This window comes from Zootermopsis nevadensis, unplaced genomic scaffold (genome assembly GCF_977971745.1).
Source record: "Zootermopsis nevadensis isolate Lab colony 2312 unplaced genomic scaffold, Znev_1.0 Znev_ptg000010l, whole genome shotgun sequence".
NCBI lineage: Eukaryota > Metazoa > Arthropoda > Insecta > Blattodea > Termopsidae > Zootermopsis > Zootermopsis nevadensis.
In genome coordinates this window covers 20,558,656-20,581,540 of record NW_028259142.1, presented here as the reverse complement: position 1 = coordinate 20,581,540, position 22,885 = coordinate 20,558,656, and the positions used below count along the sequence as shown (strand labels likewise).

General features: G+C 38.4%; 2 protein-coding genes across 4 annotated transcripts; one reads left to right on the top strand and one right to left on the bottom strand.

Annotated features, from left to right (window-relative positions):
• Positions 1 to 342: 342 nt before the first annotated feature.
• LOC110829622 (uncharacterized) lies at positions 343 to 22,418 on the bottom strand. Of its 2 annotated transcripts, none has more exons than XM_022063541.2 (12): positions 22,338 to 22,418; positions 8,811 to 8,862; positions 8,233 to 8,341; positions 7,190 to 7,273; positions 6,204 to 6,796; positions 5,860 to 6,036; positions 5,579 to 5,722; positions 4,072 to 4,176; positions 3,204 to 3,362; positions 3,019 to 3,111; positions 2,166 to 2,319; positions 343 to 1,383 (listed from the first exon to the last, which is right to left on the bottom strand). In XM_022063541.2, the coding sequence occupies exons 2-12, from the start codon at positions 8,853 to 8,855 to the stop codon at positions 1,202 to 1,204; spliced, it is 1,845 nt and encodes a 614-aa protein (XP_021919233.2). In that variant the 5' UTR covers positions 8,856 to 8,862; positions 22,338 to 22,418; the 3' UTR covers positions 343 to 1,201. The 2 variants fall into 2 exon arrangements, with proteins under 2 accessions (XP_021919233.2, XP_021919231.2); XM_022063539.2 differs by lacking the exon at positions 22,338 to 22,418 and adding an exon at positions 22,214 to 22,283.
• Positions 2,316 to 15,148, top strand: LOC147874284 (uncharacterized). Of its 2 annotated transcripts, none has more exons than XM_087346800.1 (4): positions 2,316 to 2,831; positions 10,736 to 10,882; positions 11,578 to 11,818; positions 13,128 to 15,148. In XM_087346800.1, the coding sequence occupies exons 2-4, from the start codon at positions 10,795 to 10,797 to the stop codon at positions 13,603 to 13,605; spliced, it is 807 nt and encodes a 268-aa protein (XP_087202926.1). In that variant the 5' UTR covers positions 2,316 to 2,831; positions 10,736 to 10,794; the 3' UTR covers positions 13,606 to 15,148. The 2 variants fall into 2 exon arrangements, with proteins under 2 accessions (XP_087202926.1, XP_087202925.1); XM_087346799.1 differs by lacking the exon at positions 2,316 to 2,831 and adding an exon at positions 9,972 to 10,395.
• Positions 22,419 to 22,885: the final 467 nt, after the last annotated feature.

Below are 22,885 nucleotides of genomic sequence, written 5' to 3'. Positions count from 1 at the left end.
TTGTACTATCAGCATTAATCATAGCTTTCCTTCTACAAACTGTAAACTTTATTTGTAATCTGATTTGAGATTATTATCTACTCAGCTCAAGTTCTGCTACTTGATAAATAAATTTTCTATCCTTAGAGAATCACTCACACTATAAATGTATTTTTAGCCTGGGAAGTGTAATAATGTCCACAAGAAATGCAAACAAAAATATTAGTCATAACACCTGATGGGAGGGGTACGTCGTTGATGTAGATCAGTTTCTGTCCACAATTGTACAGCAGCAGCTGTGACTGAGGTAATGTATATTGCAAGTTTCAAAGATAAACTGGGGATATGAAAAAATAAATCAACTAAAAAAAAAAGTAATTTAATGACATGACCACAAAATACCAACATTGCCATAATTAAAACCAGACACCTTGAAATAAAACCAAAAAGTATATGGGGTAGGCAAGATCAAAAGCCAATATCAGAAGAAAAAAATGTGACAAAATTCCAAGAACTGACAGACCGATACGTAATGTGCTGTTTCTGACTGAACTCAAAATGTTGAGACATATTTCGCTTTATGATGTCTTGATGAAGTTATGTTTATTGATCGATCCAAGTCTTTGCAGTGCTGGTCTGTAGTTTGGCGTTACAGGTGGTTAATAAACCTTAAGAACTTTTAGTCCGCACTGAGTAACTCGTTCATGTTTGGACTTGAGACATTTGGATGTTTTTGTCTACAGTTGTCATGACTCAAATCCTCAATAATCTTCTGTCATGCAACAAGGACATTTACTGAGTTTTTTTTCCCAACTCATTAGTGCATTGTTTCGTGGTGTACAGTGTTCGTAAATGAGATGTGGTCATTGCGTTTAAGTAAGATTAATTTTCTTTAACCGAGACAACCTGCAGCTGGATAAATGAGACCAAGCTGTGATTAACCCCTTTTCCGTAACTACATTTGGCAGTTGTGTTCGTTTCAAAGTATGAAGAATGGAATACAATGCTTACTATTTTTCGAGTACCCAATTAAAATGCTGGGTTATTAATCAGTTTATGAATCATGTAAATTCTAAGCTTATCAATATGATTTTCGTTGTTTACTCGGATTTTCCAGTGAGCGACAATTTCAGAAACCCTGGCAAGTTCATTGTACAAGTTTACACTGACAGTAGAAGCAATAGTTAACTTAACTGCGGTAAATCGCACTGGCACGTCTTCATCAAGCTTTGGAGATAGGAAATGTCTCCAGGTGGACAGTCTTGGCAGCTTCAATTGCCTTTGTGCCTCTCTGCATTTTAAACCAGAAATATGTGCAGAGAAGACAGGAGCCCACTAGAATGGACAGCAGAAATATTGCAGCAAGCAGGAAGCCTGGCAGAGACATGCACACTCCCTCAATTTCTGTAACAGAAACAAATTTACTTCTCATAACTTGTTAAAAATGTTTGTTTGCTCGTGGGCACAGCTTCCAGTTATAGACATTTCATTTTTGTGTTGGAACAACCATTGCAGTACATTTTGCTGCTCCAGTGACAGGTTGATGATGAAAAGGATAATCAAGAAACAGAACATGCAGTGTAATGTGGTCTTTGAACCTTTACAAGGTTCCAGTATTCTCCTCATTCCCAAAATCTAATCTCTGGCAGAGATTATAACAGAAGTCAGTTTGGGAATCCTGAATGTGAGTCCACTGTTTTTGACATCAGATACTGCGTTAAGAATGCAAATTAAAATTTAAACTCAGCCTACTTAATTGTTATCTTCTAGGAAAGCCCATATCCTGTTCTGCTCTATTGTTTATGTCCAAAGTTACAGGATAAACAGGAAACTGTACATTATATAAAGTCATGGTCTTTTCTGGAAAACAGTACCCAATTGCCTCTGCTGAAGGATTTTATGATTACACTTTATCTACTTAATAGTGTCAATTGCTGAAAACATTTACTTTTCATGAAAAGGAATTTAGGACAATTCATAAACAAATTATGTACATTCTTTAAAATTATCCTTTCAAGTTTCAAGACTGATGGCTTGTGAAGCTCTAACAGTGTATCACCCTTAGGTTTGAGGTATGAAACCATTTGGGTATCCTGATTATGTGTCGAGCTACAGTATTATTTGAGACACGCAAGTAGGTAAAGATTATTCCTCTCATTGTACAATAGAGCTATAAAAATACAAACCAGATCCAACATTGACAACTGTAGAACCTCTGACAGCCTCTTCAAGGTCATCAGGAGTTATGACCCTGAATGTTTTTAACACTCGCACAGGATCACTGAGGGTTGAATTGTTTACCCATATGTCACGTCTTCTTCTTCGAGCAGGGTCAATATTCTGAAAAAGAAATTTTCTTCAGTATGTTATTTAACAAAACAAAGTTAATGGATTTAGTAGAATGTGTACTTAAGGAACATGAGATGTTTTCATAACTTCATTGTGTCCGTATCACAAAACATTCTTCAGAGCCAAAAAAGCAGTGCTATTAGTCAGTGATAAAGTTTAATGTTTTAGTCCATGAATCGTAGTTTTTAAGCTGGTCCTTGTATTCCCCTTTTTCTATAGAACCCAAAGGTTCACGTTCACAGGGACCTATCCTGAATCAGCTGGCACCTCCCGTTTAGCCAAAGATATTTGTCAAAATGTGAGGTTATGACTTCGTGACACACTAGATTTTTATCATTAAGGGGTTGTTAGTTCCCTGATTTCCAACTACATCTGCAAAACATAAATGGCGCACTTAACACACAAAGGACACACATAACGTGTTATCAGCGTTTCAGAGTGTTGACTGAAGTATAATTTTTGTAAATTTACAATATTCCTTCATTAGACTAGCAGTGATCCATGTAAGTATGGTTTATAAATGTTCATTTTTTACCTTGCATACTGAACTAACTCAGCAGCATTTACCTAAACAGGACACTTCGACCATAAATAGCGCATCATCACTGTGAATTTTTGTGAGTACACAAAATACATTTGTGCCTGCTAAGTGCTACATTTATTCTTATCCACTTGATAGATAGCTCATACCTGTCCTTGTAATGGACAGCTCTCACAGTTTGTCTTGCATAGTTCAACATTGCACTCTATGGTTAGGTCCATCACATCAGGGAACTTGAACGCCTGTACAAACACAAGTAAAATTTACAAACAAAACTTAAGACCAAGTGGAAGTTTCCAATTTTTGTCAACATATAACAAATGATATACTACACCTGGAAGAAAGCATAAGCAATAATGGATGCCCCAGAAGCACCTGTATTCCTTGTTTTTTGGAATGCCCCAAAAAGTTTTGGGCGCAGAATGCAGCCTTGCTCATCGGTAAGCTTTAACACGTTTACAGAGGATACATCTCTTGCCACACAGTCCCGCACCTGAAACAGATGTAAATTTCACTCTACCTTTATCACTGAATTTACTCACACAGTGTCACTCTTTTTAACATTAGAGGTAGGGAGGAGCAGATTTTATTTGTAGGTTAGGTTCTTTATGCTCTGCAACAACAATTATCAGATATCTAGGACATAGGACATTTAATTCTCTAAAAAATAAACACTTTTCAAATTTTATATATTTTCTGCAGCTGTTACTTTAATTTTTTACTTTCTTGGTGTGTCAACTTCTGTGTTTCTCTCTTCTAATATTATTTTTTCATTTCCAGTTTGAATTTTCCTTATGTTTTCTCATATATTCCTCACTTTATCTAAATGTTTTGTTGCATTTCTTATATGTGTTCATACATGTCATATCATCGGGGTGACAATGCTATCAGGTAGTGATGACATCATCAGGGGACTTATAGAATCGTGAATAATAGCATCATCACAGAGCTTTACCATCTCATTTTTCAAGTTTGAGTATCTGTCATGTTGGTATTAATGATTATAGGAAATAAACATACAAGTTTGGAGTAGCCGTCAGTGGCATGTCGTCCATTCTGAATTTTATATAAATCCATTTGGCGGTTAAGATGTTTTATGAGTATAGGCAGATGTACAGGTGAATGGACGGTTGGTCAGACATTGAATCTAATAGGTGTTCTCCAAGGATGCTGTGAGTGTGCCTGAGAGTATGTTTTCTCACCTGAATATCAAATCCTGGGTCACCTTCTACAGACACAACAAGTGTCATGGTTTCCCCAATCGTCACAAGTCCATTGGCTGCTGGAGCAAATGGTCCACGCCCCATCTGCACATAAACAGATGAACACTAAATTTAATGTCCTTCAAGTGCAAGTGGTCTGGATGCATGTGACAATATTGTATAGTGTTTCCAGGTCTGACTTATCAAACCAATGCTGGAGACAATAATTTTCTTTGGTTATTTAAACTGCTTTATAAATCTCAGGGTGGCATTCTACTGAATAAATTATAATATTATAATAATGCACATGATAAAGGACGTATAATGATGAATGGTGCCTTGTTTGGAGCTGGTTTCTGGGGCTGAGAAGAACAATGTAAATCTAAGTCTAGGTAGCAGTTCCAAATCAAGAGGAGCAATGCCTGAAGATTATCATGACAGCTTGAATCATTCCTGTTTGGACTGTGAAGTTTACTACATTGTAAAATATTAATATGAAATAATATTAACCTTTGTGGTATGGTAAAAAGTGATTTAATCCCATGAACTACAAGGCTGCTGGCTGGACATTTTAATTCCTTGGTTAATGGTTTAACAATATCCTAGCGTGATGCACATAAAACTGGATAAGACATGATGCAAAAGACGATAAAGTCTGAACCAGTGTTAACTTTAATGTTTTGTCATGGCAACCTGAAGAAATGGGGCCGAGATCAGTAACATTTTATTTCATTTTAGAAAATTGGAAAATTTAATGTGTCTGTTTAAGTGTTCATATTTTAAAAGTTCGCAGCACAGAGCAAAACATTGACTTTCTTGTTTCGCACACAGTCAGACCATTTTTATCTAAATGTTATTAATCTTTTGTCATCTTTTTTGGACTATTCCTGTATGTTTAGTTTGAAAACCACCAAGATTTTTGACATGTTACTTTCAATTAATTGTCTTTTGTGAAAACAGGGTTCATAATAAACTTTAAAATGTAGTCATATTACAGGCTTGCCACTCAAATGTAACCACACGCACACTATTTTATTTAGTCCCTTAAGAAGCAGCTTGAGAACCCTAAAAACTTAACAGGTGCATTCATTGTGTGATCAGAAGCCAAAACCATTCATTAACCGAAGGAAGGATGGAGCGTATCAAGGAGCAAGACAGTTCCAAGGGACTGGAATGTAAATATCTCTTTATTGCACTTGAGTGTCCCATTTCAAGGAAGATTAGAAGAGACATGTGAGCAGAAGTGTCATGACATATACTGAGTGCCATAAGCCAGTGATATTAAATTGATAGAAAACTTCACTGAGTCTAGGGCCTGTGTTATACGATAACACCCTCCATGAACTTTTTGAAACATAAGCAGTTTCTCCACAGATTTTGATAAAACCATTTTATATTATACTTATCTAAACAAATTATAAGTTCATCATGCTACTTTTTTTACATAAAAACATTAGATGTTTGTGGCCGTTTTTGATGGGCCAGATGGAACGTTAGTATTACGTACCTGTATGTCAAGATGTGCGATGGCTGTGTCACCGCTGAATGTAACAATCTCCTGGTTAAGCATTCCAATTGCAAGTGAGACTGACAGTGATTCCCTGATGTTACCTTCCCACAGGCAGCGCACTCGACGCACCGTGTCCCACACCTGAAAGAAAATATAATGATAAGGAGAAGTTTATTTACAAAAATATAAAACTTACAATTAACTCCATGGAAAAATGTGTTCCTTCAGATGTTTATTCAATTGGTCAAAGAACTACCATATGTGAAGCTATAACATACCTCTTGAATGCCTAGTTCATTCTGAATCACAAGCACATTCTCAAGATAGGCTTGACCTCCTTCTTTAAACTCGTCAATGAATTGGGTGCCGCATGCATTGAGACGCACGGTAAATGAGAATTGAGTCTGACCAGTACCCTCATTCACATAGCGGCATGAATCCTCATTGTAGAAGCCCTGCAAAGATTCAGCAAATTCATGTCCAGTCTCAGCTGATGAATGAATTAACCAATAACTGAATGAACGAATAAAAAAGTAATGACACTATATAGTGTGAGTTATTGAAAGTATCATTAAGCTAGACAAATTAAAATCTTAAGTTAAGTAGACATGTGTGCACTTACTTTAGAATAGATTACACCGTTAAACTCTCGGTTGAACTCCAAGTTGATTGTCATTTGGTCCTTCGCACACTCCACTGCAATGTTATGGATATGTGGTGGATGGGCACCCTCGATGTCATTAGTTTCTGTCCCGATTATAACCTGTTCATCCCCACCTCCGTCTGAAATGAGTCCTGTTGTGGTAACTGATGGTTGTGGTGTTGGTCGGTACGGCAACTCCCCAGGGGGCTGCAGGGTTGTTGGCAGAGGCTGATACTCTGTTTGTGGGTAAGGACTTGGTGGAAAGGGAGGTTGAGGGGGTTGGGGTTTAGGGTAGCCAGATGGTTCTGATGAAGGAAATGGATACAGTGTACTGGGGGGTGGCTGAGGGTAGCTTGGACTTGGAGGAAGATGTGTTACTGGAGGGGAGGGTTTTGCAGGAATATAAGTGATAGTTGGTGGCTGTGAGGGAGAGCTGGGAGGAAGAGTGGGAGGCAGCGTAGGTTTTGGTTGGAATGGTCTTGGACGTTCTTTGGTTGGCTGTTCAGGGACAGGCAAATACTGTCTAGCTGGTTGTGATGCTGATGCTTCCTGATTACTAGAACTCCTTTGAGCTGAAAAAAGAAAAACAAATTTCAGACAGATTACAAATGACTTTTATAGAATTCTTTATATATATAATTATCATCCATACCTTTAAGTGTTTAATATTTCATAATAGCATGCAGTTTTTGTCTCTAACTTTGCAAGTGTGAAGATAAAACACTTACTAGAACTTCTGTATAATCTTTAAGTATACCACCATTACTGGAATTGTAAAATACTGAGTATTTCCAATACAGGGTATTTATCTATTTCACCTGGAAGTTTTGAAATCCTGCTATCAATGTGATCAATCTTGGCACTTCAGTATAAAGCAATTGTCCAATTCTTTAAATGTCTTAGACGCTTTCATTCAATACACATAAAGACCTGTGATATGTGACTGAACATAATGAAGAACTTACTTTTCTTGGAAGGCTGTGTGTACCTCCCTTGAAGCCATTCCAGTATTGACCTCACTGTGAACTCAGTTTGTCGAATATGTCTGCCTGTAAAATGTAAGACAATAATTTATACTTAATCCAAAATGCATATTATTAGACAGTAATGACTGTCTAGTCTGAGTTTTACATTATTAACCAGTTGACTCGTATAGATTCCAAATCACTATGCAGCAGTAGAGTGGGAAAATGTAACGAATATGGATAAACACAATTTCACATGGGCACAGTTAGACTTTACAAACTGGGTTTTAGTCAATTAAATAGGCATGGTTTCTTGTAAGAATCTCCATGCCTAAAACTGATTCTTCTTTATTTGTCTTATAAGTTTATTTAATGAAGTTCTGTGCAATGGATAGGAAATGCATATAAAAATTTTAACTGGTGCACCTGAAGGGGAGATACCACTTATGAGAATTAGGTTTCCATGGGATGCTAACATTAAAATATATCATAATGAAATAGGATACTGGATCCAGTGTTGGGCTTCCATGAACTCAGTAATAATGTCCTAGGTTCTATGAAGGGCAGGGAATTTTTAATCAGCCAAGTGGCTCTCATCTTCTTGAGAGGACATTGCTGCATGAAATAGGGTATTTTGTTAGCTAAGGGAAGTTTTGATATTTAATAAATAGTCATTCTGGCTTAGAAATCCATAAAGTTGCCTTTATTATAGGACATTTATGCCATAATATGTGGCTGCCAGCCAGATTGAAACTGCAGGTAGCACTGACATGTGGCCAGCTGGACCGTAGGTAATCTGAAACACAAACCTGATACAGATCTAATACAGTTAATCCATTTATAGTTAGTTTTTAACATTTAATGATTTCAGTACATAATGCAAAATCCTAGAAGACAGTCGTCTTCATGCTTGTCATCAGAGAACCAGAAATCTTACGCTTTGTAATTTGTCACTTTTAAAAGAGCCAACACATTAAATATTTGAATCTGTTAGGAAAACAATCTATAAATATGTTGAATGATTATCTCTATAACTTTCTTACCCTCAGAATCATCATCAAGAGAAAAATGGTCGACAGGATCTAGTGACTCTGTGTTGAAAAACAAGGCATGTTGTTCATCATCACATGCAGACAGCTTCACCATTAGTCCCTGTGAAATATGATACACAGTTTATAAAAGAGAATTGTAACATTTTCAGTGCATCAGATCCTCTTAAAACATGCAGAGGTGGAATCTGAATAGAACTGCATGGTTAGAATCTGTTTTATATGATTTCAGTTTTACATACTGCACATATACGTAAGAAAATATGGTATGTATTGGACAATTCCTTTTATATACTGAACTAGTCGCATTAATATGAACCATAACCTGTACTGACTGAACCTTTCTTAATAAAAACCAAAATACACATTAGTAACTGACTGATTTTGTCGTCCTCGGTGGACTAGTGATTAGCATGTTCGCTACTGGACCCAAGGTTAAGAGAAAGTTCTCTGTGAGGGACATTTGCATTTTAACATTTTCATCGAACATTTCGCTTTAATATTAAGTACAATGAGGGATGTCTGTCCATTTCCCATTTAAGGTATGAATATATGATAGTTTCACTACTCACCACTAGCAGAATTAATCCCGATGTCTTCATATCTGCATTCAACATGTGTTACCTGAAAACAGTACAATGAAGATACACTTAATCTAGAACCTAGAATAAGATGTACAGGGGACATGGAAGAATGAAACCATTAATATTCAACACTTTAGCTTTGGTTTGAGTGGCGAATACTGCATAATGGTCATTCTTAGGCTAGTATCCATAGGAAAATATGCTTTAATGGATTAAAATTTTTTTAAAAAAAATTCTCAGTGGGTTTTATATACTTTTAGAGACGGGAAGATTGTACAGTGCTTGTGGGTCCTGTTTCTTTGCTAAAATGACACTTACCCACTTCAGCAAAATCCAGAAAGTTGTATAAGGGAAAGAACAATTATGCCGGTAATGGGATAGGCTGAGAAAAGGAGGCTTGTTGCAGCATGACAACAAGAAAATATGGATAGACGCAGCAATTATAAAACATAACTGGAAAGCAGTGTGTCACTTACACATTTTATTTAATTCTGATTTACTTAATTATATTGTCAGTAGCTGAAACTCTAGCAGGAAATAATACAGAGATTAATGAAAATGAATTGGAAATAATGTATAAGGAAGACATGGACCAATTTAAGGTACTGGTAACTGCCTGGAGGGACTGTTTCCAGAGATTGATTTTAGAGTACAGATTTAATATTATTATAAGGACTGTATGGCAGTGAAATTTTAATTATCAGGTGCAAGCAGGGATGTCCCAAATTGTTACAGGAGGATTACACCAGCAAGCTATATTTTCGTTTTAGCATTCTGAAATAAAAGCGGGAAAGATGTATCGATATATGGACGCATTCGTAACGATATTTTTACCCTGATGTATCGCTTGTATCATTTGATATCTTCTGTGCCAGTAACAAGGGTATCAGACAATTAAACAAAAATAATGCGTGTGAATAGACGGATGGGATTATTTTAGCAAGTGCTTCACAGGGTTGCGCGCTTGAAAATGTAATTGATCCCATCTATTAATTGCACTGATTTCTTTTTTCCGAGGTTAAGAATGATTAGGAGATGTACCATTGCTCTCCTCCAAGCGCCTACATGGCGTGTAGTGAGACCGTTATATATTTTTTTATTTGTATTAAAATATAAAACTGGAGGGGAAAGTAGTCTGGCTCCTACGTTTTTGGGCAGGCTAATAGTCTAAAGAAAAAATGTCATGGTTCACATATGCACGTACTTTTGTCTCCGTCGGTATTTACAATCTATGCTTGTGCCAGTGTATTTGCGTGTGTGAATCAGGCAAAGGACCACGACTGGCATCTATCAACACATCAACGAACTGATAATACACAATAATAAATAATGGCGTCAAGAGGAAGGAAGAAACGTGCATTCACGGAAGAAGAGACTGGTGTTCTTCTAGATTTATGGGCTGATGATCGCATACAAGCGAAATTCAGTAATTCTTTTCGACATAATTTAATATGGGAAGATATAGCGAAAAGAATGAAAGGAATGGGTTACAACAGAAGTTGGAAAGAGTGCTGCAATAGAGTGGGTAACCTGAAAAAGATTTTTGCACGAAAGAAGCGCGATTTTGAAACAGGTACTTTTTTAAATTCCCAACGTCATCGCATTTAAATTCTGTCCAAAATTGATCATATTTAGACGAGAGTATATAATATGGAGGTATTAAAACTGTGTTGAGGTTAGGTTTGATTACAGTTTATTAGAATGTCATGTGGGTTTTCTTAATGACCTGCTCATAGCCAGATCTCGCCGTTTCTTGCCGTAGCAAGGTACATAACGTTCATTCGTAGTTTTATATTGGTGTAATTACACAATGTGTGCAACACAGTAAATTATTGCTACAGTGAGAAAATGAGTGGGGTCACATGATGTTTGCTCAGTGTTTTCCATGAGAATAATGCTTCAGTTGTTGGCAGGAGTTGCTGATGCAACTGAGTGGACCTACTGGTCCCACCTGGAATCACTCATCAAGACTATGCCCAGCAGCACGCAGACTGTCACCGAAGATGAAGAGGAAGAAGATTCTTCTCATCATTTTTTAGAACATGTAGAAACAGTTTGTGGTATGCAGACGTCCCATATTTTGCTTATAGCTTGAAGTAAACATTATGCAACCATCATTTGTTATGTTTGTAATGCTAAGCTTATAATTTCTTAATCTGAAATTTATTGAATATCAGAAATTCTAGTATTATAACTTTAAAATTCCTCATAAACTGTCTTTGGTTACAGTTCAGGGTGTGAAGAATTAATATTTAGGTTATAACTTATAAGATCTTTATAGTCTTTCTCTTGATAAATGCAGAATATGTTTTATTGAGTTAGAATAAAAATCAGCTATAGTCCAACAATTTCCTTAGTTTCGTAACAAATGGTGAGATGTCTCATTTCTCAAATCGTTATTAATAATTATCATTTTTATAAAATCATATTTACAAGAGCCCTTTGATCCAATCCAGTATTATTTTCCATCCAAGACTCTTAAGTGGTCATTTCCCCTTGGATTTTCAAATTAAAATGTATTAATTTGACTATTCACGTTCATGGTTTTCTTCAGTCTCAGTCTGAGGCTCTACATAACAATTTGTAATGTGCAGTAGGGGGTTGTTAGTCCATTTTCTCAACTTCCTCAGCTGGAGGACCACCCCACATTGGTCGTCTGCATCGTATAATATTAGCTCCAGCGTTCCAAAAGTATAATACCAGTTTCTGTCATCAAAATGTTTGTCATGTACTTTTATATGTTAATGCATTTTAGATGATGATTATGAGGAAGAAGATCACGGTGAAGGTGATAAAGATCAAGAAGTTGTAATGAATGGTGGTACATCTTCACAGATGATCGATTCATTAGGAGTATTCATGGAAGATATAGATGAATATGATGATGATGATGAAGAAGAAGATGAATTCAGCATGCAGCAGTCTCCGATCACACGTACCATCCCAGTACAACCTTCGTCTGCTCCTCCGCCTCATATAAAGAAGAAACCTTTGATGTGAGTATGAAATTATTGTGCCTTGTACCTGAATATACTTAAAAAGTTGTAAATGCCAAGTGTAAAAAAGTAAAGCTGTCTCACTATACGCCACGTAGGCGCCTGGAGGGGAGAGGAGTTTATAGCTCCTACTCGTTGTTGACCTCGGCACTAGACGGGGGTGAGTCGTCAGCTTCACGCCCCGGCCGCGCTTTACCTCCGGGAAAGGACCCCCGATACCCGTCGGATAGGAGGCTGGGCGGGCCCCAGATCCGGTATAGACGCAGGGGCTAGAGGTAAAGTCCTCTGACCCCATTCGGGTTCAAACCCTGGTTGTCCATTCTGTAGCCAAGTGTCAAATTTCGAGTATATGATCTTTGTGAATTGTGTTTCCTGTTTCTTTGGTTTTAAAACCTGTGTAATTAAAACACTTCGCTCGCTCCTAATATGGCTTTGATTTTATCACTCGGTGAACGAGAATGAGAAAGCTGTGATGCGCCAGTCACTAATGAAATTTGAACTGCGTGTTTCTAATTCTTGGCAGGGGGAAATGAATTTTTTATCTTTGCCTCTGTAGGCACCAAGTACCACTTATGTCACGGAGAGGAGTGAAAAGCGCCCAGAATGTGAGGCCGGTCATTCATTTACGTCTCGTGCATGCTTGGAACTTCTTAACTTTAAACTTTCTCTTTCACTTTCACCTTATATGGTGGAGATTTAAACTCATTCATTCTTTACTATTAAAGGAATTATAATTATAGAAAACATTTATGTTATTATTATATTATTATTAGCGTTCTGTCTGACGACAGGATTATAAGGCTAGACCACCGCGGCTGTTAACATTTATGTACACAACTTTAATTTACCTCTTTAGGGCACTCTGTGTTCTAATTGTGGTTATTAAATTTTTGGATCCTGCTTAATATATTCTTTTTAGCGAGGAAGTCATTTTAAGAGAACCAAAAACGTAAATACTGCAAAATTCTGATAAAGCATATATATACCACCACCATTTCTTCTTGCGCACAAATGTCTCGGAAAATAGTCTTTTTTTTTTTAAATTTTAAAGGAAAGCCCCTGGTAAAATGTAACCCCACTGACCACCATCTACCAACGTCTGTTCCAATACAAATGTACTGTTAAGTATTGTGACGTAGGTTGGTTCTTACGCCCTTTGTTGTCATCCCTTGCTGTTTGGAGTCTGGTAACTTGAATATGATCCAACATGGGGATCCACACATTAATCACACGCTTTGTGCGAGACGAAATTCTTCTAGAATCATTTGGTTAAATACTTTTATTTTGTCGATTTGTTCCAATGTTTCAGTAAGAAGAGCAAGCGGAGAGCGCATTCAGATGACTACTACATCCAGCAGTTAATCGAGAACGACAAACAGATGTTGCAGAACCAACAGCGGCAGCTGCAGCTCGACGAACAGGTATCAACGGCCGCAGTGCAGTTCTTTAGTGTTATGACGGATTATCTGAACAAAATTAATGCCACTATGCAATCTATGAGCGAAGTCCCTTCGACAGAGTCAAAATCTTTTGCGTGCTCTCCGTCTTCCGAAAGCAAACAAAATACCGTACCGATGCCCGGCTGTTCTAAGCTTTCATCTGGCGTAGAACCCGGCAGTGAGGCTGGAACGATGCCGGAGGGCGACTCGGACGTCCCTAGGACAGCGCGACAAGCGAAGAGACTTTGTACGTCTGACATTTCTGACGTCCCGAATTGTAATGGATTTGACAGGCTTAGCAGCAAAGTTGTTGTACCTCAAGAAGAGGAGGATGTAGAGATAAACTGACTGGAGTTTGAACGTTTTGTGAATTTTGGGAACGAACATTCGGAGAATTCGTCGACCGACCGAGTAATAGCCGATCAGTAAGGGTTCTGCTCGCAGTTAGATACCTGCATATATTTCATCTCTGCATTTTTAATTTATAAAAGTGGGGAAGAAAGGGGAAATTACGTGAGCGTGTGTGATTATTATCGTCATTATGTGTTTTTCATGGAACTAAGTCACTTTCTTTTGATGGTTTGGTGGTAAGCAACAGTTCCACCACTTGTTCTGTTCCCATCCATTAAATTTATTTCTCTAATTCCACACATCTTTCTTCCTTTCCTTTATCCATTTTGTACCCCTTACATTCCTCCTCTTCTTTTATATTCCTTTCCGCGTGTGAGCGCTCTCGGCTGTCCTCACCTTACTTGTTATTACATGTTCATCCTGACAGAGGTTTTTCATGGTTTTCCTCTGGCCCTACAGGCAGATGATGAAATAGTAACTTAAATTAGGCCACGGCTGTTTCCTTTCTTTTCCATTCCAGTTCATTATTCATTAATCATCATATTATTTAGTAATATATAATCTTAGCTACTGAGAGCGTCGTTAAATAAACTACAAAGAAATGACATGTTACGTACTTCCTTTTAGTTCACGCACGACATAAGACTGTCCATTTGAGTTTTGTTAAATTGGCGTCATAATTACGTATTGAATTTTAGTGTCCGTAAAGAACGTATTGAGTTACGCCATGCCGTGTCAGAGTCTTATTAAACAAAAGAATCTCATTCCAAAATTTTCTTTGAGGGGGGCCCTTGTACAAAACATTTTTCCATCTGGCATCGTTACTCGGAACTTTTTATACCAGCCATCTCACGTGCCTGCGTCGTTTGCAAGAACGTTTTGCGCGTGATCCACGTGCATTTCCTCTGAAATCTCTGATTTGTTATTATAGATTTATATATCTGCTGTCACAGTGGCGGCTCGGTCTGAGGTGTGGGCCTTGTGCCCCTTGGTCACTGGGACCGTGGGTTCGAATCCCACTCAAGCCATGGATGTTTGTCCGCGTTGTCCTGCGTACAGGTTGAGGCCTTGCGACGAGCCGATCCCTCGTCCATGGAGTCCTACCGAATGTCTATAGATCGAGCCAATGAAAATTTGGGACCCCCAGTGCTCAGGCACTTGAAGAACGGGTCGCCTAATTTTTGCAAGTAAGTAGATTTATGTAATATTTTGTTACCCTTAATTTTATGACGTCTTGAGTTTAACGGTGGTTTGTGGTTTTGTTTGTTGAACGCTAATTTGTATTTTTAAGTAAACTATTAAGCCCCCTGCTCTCTCCTCGTGACCACTGAGGCCAGTGACGCGTCTGCCGTCTCCAATTACTCTGTTGTTGGATTGATACTTTCAAACTGGAGCTATTGAAAGGTCGTTAATTAAACCACAAGTAAAAGTGCGATATTTTAATAATTTGTAGGAATAGATCCTGAAAACCATTTAGAGATTTGCTTTGTTTTCCTTTTCATGAAATTATTGAATAAATGTTTTTTGTGGGATATTTTAATTACCTGGTACGACGTCTGAGAAAGTTTTTTGCGGTCAGAATCTCGTAGTTTGCACTTTTCGCCAAATATTATTGTGGTGATTAAATGAAGGAGGATGAGATGGCAGGACGTGTAGCATGGGTGGAAGCGATCAGCTGTGCTCACGAAATGTTGATTGTGAAACCAGATTGGAAGATACGCGTATATTTTACGATAATATTAAAATGAATCTCAATGAAATTAATACCTATTTTTTTTATGTGATCAGCCATTTTTTTTAGACGATCAATAACATTCAATTTTGAACTTCATGTAAGGAGGAGTTGGATTGATTTGAACCAAAATTAAATTAATTCTGTAAATTTTAAAGTAGACGCGCAGCACCAGATGTCTTAACTGTGTTCGCAAATGAGATTTGAAGCTTTCACAGATAGTAAATGCTGTGAATCTCGGGTGATCTACGCTGATGATGGAGGCAGGGACTGTCTCCATAATGCTGGAGTGTAACTTTGTCTTAACACGCGTGATTGCCTGAGAAATATTTCTTGCGTTCACAGAAAAATATGTACTAGCGCTTATAAAAGTTGAAGAATCAAAAGAAGGGAGAATGTGTTGCGGCACAAAGCCATGATTTGGACTTCAATTGAGTCTGCAGCGAGTCTGTCGTTCATTTCACCGAGAACACTTGGTGGCCTGTCAGCGTGAGTTGCTAGGAAGATTTACATGAGGAAACTTTCTAGTTTCCTCATGATCAAGTTCCCCTTAGGTCAAAGTGAGAACAAGTGTCGTGCTAGGTTACGGGAAACCGAGGCATTACATAACAAAACTTTACGTACAATATGTAGATTATCCGTGCTCCATTATATCTTTTTTTTTATCCTTGTATCAATTCAAGTGAACCGCCATGGTGGTCTAGCGGTCAGAACGCTGGCCTTGTAATCCTGGGGTCTCCGGTTCGAATTTATAACTTGTGTTGGGCAAGGCCGTGGTCTAGGCAACACGGAGTTTTCCTCCGTGGCATCCCAACAATTACTCCATTCACACACAGAAGAAGGCAATGGCAAACCACTTCTGGATCATCTGCCAAGAACGTATATGAACAGGTCCCAGTCCGAGAAAAGGAGGGAAGGATCCTGTTCATATGGACCTGTCGTCACACAGAACACTAAATAAAAGTGCCGGAATAGTACCTTAAATTATGGCAACGAATACTTTCAACAGCCTTTGTTTGTTTGTTATTAACCATTCTGTTAGTCGACGCTGTCCACCCCCCACCCTCCAACTAATTTAACCCCCATCGCAGCCCTCGCCATGTTCCCCGAAAGAGAGAACCAATTCGATTCTTTTCCAAACCGAACTAAGTCAGTTTATTTTCACGGAGAAGGAACTGTTACAAATATGTGAGAGACCAAGTTCAACACCCATACGAGAAAAAACAACGTAAAATTGTAGTTGTATCTTCTTAATCTTCGAGCTTTTAGACGGCTGGTGACCGCAATCATTAGTTTGCCGAACACCCCTTATCGGCTGTCCGAGACTATTTTCCATCCATAGTGACATGGGACTCAGGGGGCGAGTATCAAGATGGCTGTCTTCTGAGTTGTTGCAGTGTATTGACGTTTCACAGGTGCTTCTTCCATCATCAGGTCGATAATCGCCCTGATGATGGATTGGAATTCTTAATTAAATTATTTCTGGAACCTCTCGCGGAGCACAGATTGGGGACCGCTGTACTAACATGTGTGGATGTCTCTTATTTATTATTCTCTTCCGCTATTGAGATGAAGATGCTACCTACTCCATGTGAAAGTGTTTGTCAGAGAGAGTAGAGAAAGTTGACCTTCACTAGACGGGAGCCTGTTGTTGATCTTTTAACATTTATATTGACCGAAGATGTTCAAAATCAGTAAGGGAAACTGTCCTTTCATCGACAGAGCAGTGGACAATTTGTAAACATTTTCTACGGAACGAAATCGTAGTTTACAATAGATCAATGTTTCTGTTACGAATGATAATCTGTACGTAACACCAAAAATATTTTCGTATAAAATATCCTTTCTTTATTAAACATTGAATATTAATAATATGGATGTTTCATTCAGTAACGAATAATATGGTATCTTCTCATGCCATGACTTTAGTTTGGTTTTACGTTAATATATGTTTCGTCCTGAAAGTCCCAGTCTTCTGGGCTGTTACACCATCTAGTCTGGTAGAAGTTTAGCGACGTTTGAATCCCTAGAGAATCCTCAACTCATTTTATAAAGGAAGTTTGTGCTATATAAGTTAGCAAATCTCTTCGTAAACGTATTTCATATTAAGGCAATGGGAATAGCTTGAAAACCCGCCAATAGCAGACGATAACCCACGTATTTTATCATATTTAAAATTTAGAATCCTCAGGAGCTCGTAAACAGTTGTTCATCTGAAATCGATATCATCAGACAGCAGCCCGAAATTTTCGATATAATTGCTAAAAAAAGTGACTAGGCACATTTAACTTAATTGTGCCTTATCCCCAAGTAATTATCAAAATTTTTAATTCTATTTTCCTTTAGTCCTATTTGTGGGTGAATTTCATTTTCTCTATGGCTCTCTGGAACTGCTTAATCGTGTCCCACATTCGGATGTCAGCGTAGGCGTACGTCATGATATTACGTAAGCAACATTTAAATTGGAAAACTTACTTCCTACATGGAAACTATTCTCCAGGGAATGTTTCGACACGGTAGAATTATCATTTTTACCTGATTTTAAACAGCACGTTACACAACTGCCCATCAGACACTAATTAAAACAAACTCCATTGCTGTACGTAAGCACATTTATTCTGCTGTGAGAAATTAGCTACACGGTTCTGTGGCAGGTTCCTGTGACCACGGCAAGGTACAATCCCCGCCATTTGCTTAGAGGAGCTGAGGAAACCCAGGAAATCACTCGGGGTCTCAGGGCTGGGATTTCAACGTGGAACCTCCCGAAAACAACTCGGCCACGACCTACCACTCCCACTGTTAATAGAAAACGCGATAGTAATCTAATTTTCAAACGAGGTAGATAAAATAGTAATTTTATTAAATCAACGAATAACATCACGGAACTAAAGACATTCGGAATAGAATCATTGAAGGATAATTATGCAGCCAAATATGAAAGCAGATAAGTGATGCCAGCAATGACATCGCTGTTTACGCGTGGGTAATGACATTTTGAGACTAATGACGGGGACTTCACCTTCTAAACAAATGATTTTATTGTCGTATTTTCTGTTTGCATATCGTCACTTTCTCTTAACATGCACTGGACTGATAATCAACGTGTTACGTCTTTGCACTGTTCGTACGAACACTATCGTAATTGTCTGAAAGCATTTTCATAACCTACAAAATAATTCCAAGATGGCCTCTGTAGCAAATCTCCCTTATGATTTAAAGATTTTGCAGGCGCCAGTCTTTACCAGTTTAGAGAATATTTAAAAGTTTGGCTAGTTTTTTGGTACCAACGTACAGATTAGGTTTAGGCGTTTACTTCATGCTGAATTCGTGATACAGTGGACACAGAATGAACTGCAGTTAGGCCTCCCAACAAGAATTTCTACGTTTTTATTTTATAAAAAGCCTACATATAACTCCAATGATAAAATTATTTTCCCTGAGCAGTTATTCAGTAGATGGGAGGATAATATTAAAATGTATCTTCAAGAAATAATCTGAGACCAGGAATTTATTCAACAGCTGAGCGACTACGAGCTTCTCTACGAAGTAAGATGCTCAGTTGTTTAAGAAATTTCATGGTATGGAGTCTTGAGGTTCATCGAAGTCGCAAAGAAAGCCTTTCCATCCATTTATCGTTCTAGCATCACTTTTCCGTAACATTCCATCACGATCTTAGCCGAATATGGAGAATATTTGTTTCCTCGTGTATGCTAAATGTATGTCCGGTCCATTAACAATACAGTAGGCTACTAGGTAAGGAAAACAAGGCATGAAGATAGTCACAATGTAACTTTCTCCATTCTGTTGTGAAGTCATTAATTTTACAACAGAATACGAGGTGCGACACGATCCGAGTGTTCAATGAGGCTCTTACAGCTTTTGAGTTATTTCATCGAATGAGATTCGAGAACGATGATACTGAATCAGGAATTGTCTTGAAAGGAGTGATAAGTGTTAAATTTTAAGGCAATGGTCTCAGAATTCTCTTAGAATGACCGCAGCTGTTCGAGAATACGTGAAACAAATGGGCGAAATCAATAACTGACAGCAATTACGTAACAAAACACATCGGAGATTCTTTATGTTTATATTCACATCTAATTTTCAGATTGTACACAGACGATCGTGAATAATGGCGGTGGATCATTCTCCCACCTCACGGTTTTGAGCGTCCGTGACTTTCGTTTTAAACAATACAAGAAATTGTGAAACATTTGTGTCCACTAATGGCATATCACGTGCCAGAACATGTAGTTCGTAGGGCCATTGGCAGATGGCGACACGATCTCTGCAGAAAGACAGAACGGATTCTTCGCTAAATATGCAGCGAAATAAACAATTGAAAATCTGAAATGAAACTTGCCCCCAACTTATGTTACGTTATGACATGAAATATTGGTAATTTTTACAAAGAAATTGTATTGTTTTAGATATATTTGAGGTAGATTTTCAGCTTAAGAAGCCGTTCCTTTGTGAATGTATCTGTCTACGAAAGAACGCCATATGTTGGCGATACTGATGCAACAGCTTGGTGTTGTGCTCCTAAATGTGACACCATTAGTATCCTCTACAGTAATCAGAGAAAGGATGTAAGAAAGTGGGTATAGTCTTACGTTTGCCTTCCTCCGTATAGATGAGTATGCAAATTCTGTCATGCTGACTTTTTGTCAGCGAGTAGAGGGTCTGAAAATTAAGTGGCTGGACTGATGTTTCAGTGCAACAATCAGTAAGTGTGAGTTGGCGCGTGACGCCACATACCGAGCGAGTTCTCCGTCACGTGACAACCTGAAATGTTCTTTTACTTATTCCCTCGAAGGGCCAGTTTCCTTTTCAGATGCTCGTTGTTTTTAAACACTAATTTGTTGTCTTCCTTAGAAGTAAGAGGTATTTTACGCCCAGACAAAACAACTGTTAACATTATTGTTTCGATATCCTGATATCCTCCGTGGCATCCCAACAATTACTCCATTCACACACAGAAGAAGGCAATGGCAAACCACTTCTGGATCATCTGCCAAGAACGTATATGAACAGGTCCCAGTCCGAGAAAAGGATGGAAGGATCCTGTTCATATGGACCTGTCGTCACACAGAACACTAAGTAATAATAAGATGAGGTGGTCTAGCGGTTAGAACGCTGGCCTTGTAATCCTGGGGTCTCGGGTTCGATTCCCGGCGGTGCCCGAATTTATAACTTGTGTTGGGCAAGGCCGTGGTCTAGGCAACACGGAGTTTTCCTCCGTGGCATCCCAACAATTACTCCATTCACACACAGAAGAAGGCAATGGCAAACCACTTCTGGATCATCTGCCAAGAACTTATATGAACAGGTCCCAGTCCGAGAAAAGGATGGAAGGATCCTGTTCATTTGGACCTGTCGTCAGACAGAACGCTAAATAAATAAATAAAATAACGTTTGGTAAAGCAGACCGGATAAGGAGAGGTTTTCGAGAACGTAATCTTCTTGTCATTTAATCTCCTTAAATGGACCTGCTCTCTTCAGAGTGCGATCTCACTGTCATCCATGATTCCTTTCCCTTTTGGGGAGTTATCCAGTTGTCATTCGTGATAGATTATTGTTCCACTGAGTCTTTCGTATATTCACCAATTCTCCAGTTCCTTGGATAAAGATTTGATGCCTCGTGCAGAGGATTCTTACATGTTTAATTCGTATATTTTTTCCCCTCATGGCTTACATAAAGCGCTCATTTAAGCTGTTTCCAATACTTATTCCGTTTTTACGTTGTGTTTGCTCGTGATTCAGTCCCATACGTAAGATTGAGCCTGATAATATTTTTGTATATTCTGTTCTTATTTTCGATTCTTTGTGTGAGTCAATATGTTTTACCACATCATAATTTATGCAACAGAATGTTCTGGCTGCCTTATTATGCTGTAGGTTTACTCCTGTCAGGGCGAAGGCAGTATGACCTCTGAAACGTCGGTATACTTCTACCAGACTACACGACGCTGCAACCCGGATCACAGCCCTATTTAAATATTATTCATGGGTGCAATGCCATGTAATATTGTCGATCAACTGTTTAAGAAAGCCATAGGTTCATTACCTTGGTCGCAAAATACCCAAATTGGACTTAAGCCAGCTCAGTATAGACTACAACTCACATACTGTTTATATTTTTTAATTTAGGAAATTTTTACTTTTCGTAATAATTTTACGTTTCAATATTATTTAGAGCGTGTGAATTAATTTCGGTCGGATTCTGCGGAAATTTCTATCTAGCATTCCATTTGATATAATAGTTTTAGCATTTTCAACCGTGGTTTAAGCCGACTTAATCACAAAGTAACATAAGCAATCTTTTCTTGAAATTTCGACGAGCTCTGTTATTTAATCAAAATTTCCCAAGCCGCGTACTTTCGAGTTCCCAATTTAATACCGCCGTTAAAGATTTATTCCTCATTTTAATGACGTCTAGACTACAGACGTAAAATAACTTTAAGTCGAGAATAAGTGGGATAATTTGAAATTAAACTTATTTTGTGGTTTTATTCAGCAATCACAGAAGGTACTGAAGAAAATCACGAGGGTCTTCAGTCACTATAATCGGCTTGTCTCCGTCGATTCGAAATTGAAAAAAAATTACAGGAGTGGTGCACACTTTGTTAATCTTGGTTTTCCTCATTCACTCACACACAACAAAATTCATTCGACTTAACCTCTACAAGTGTCGTTAAATAATGTGAGACACTCGCAAGACGCCATCATATACTTTAAACGCTGCCAGTAGGAGCTACGTCATTAATGAATTTGTGCCTGGTCGTTGTTAAAGTGATCTTTCAGAAAATTTAAGTGGGCCATGCCAGGTGACTTGATGCTCACATGTTCTCACACAAAAACTCACCAACTTACCGTTATTAAAATGAGGGCGCCACAGACGGTAACGAACACTGAACACAACTTTGAACCCCCCAAGAGCGATGCACTTGTATTTATAAGACCAGAGTCCGCGGAGGAGGGGGGGTAGACGACCTACCTTGTTCAGATCGGTACAGCACCAGGTGAAAGGGCCTCTTCAGTATCGCCTTCGCGTAAGACACTCTCGCTTCGCGTCGAGATGATCTTCACATGTCTCGCCGCTCTGAATCATGGGTATTATTTTACGTAACGTACATCAGAGTCGAAATATCGATACCTGATGTTCAATTCGATTCTTCACTCGTAACTTTTAGGAGGAAATTGGCAGATCGTTTTAAATTCGTTTCGATTTGAAGGGAAAACTCTATAATGACGAGGATACCCATTGTTTTTACACCCCACCAGGGGCTCTTCCCCATCCAACTAGTTCGCCCCAAACGGTGTTTTCTCCCGTATTCGTCGCAGCGCCCCACCGCCTCACTCTTGGAGGCTTCGCCCAGCTGACGGAACTCTGCCCATTCATTGGGCGAATATAATTTAGAATCCACTCCAATTGCGTAAGTCAATGCCAAATTTCATCCATATCCGTAAGGCGGTTCTAATGTCTACAGACCAATCCTATATGCTTCATTTCAAGAACAAAGTACAAAGAACGAATTTACTCTG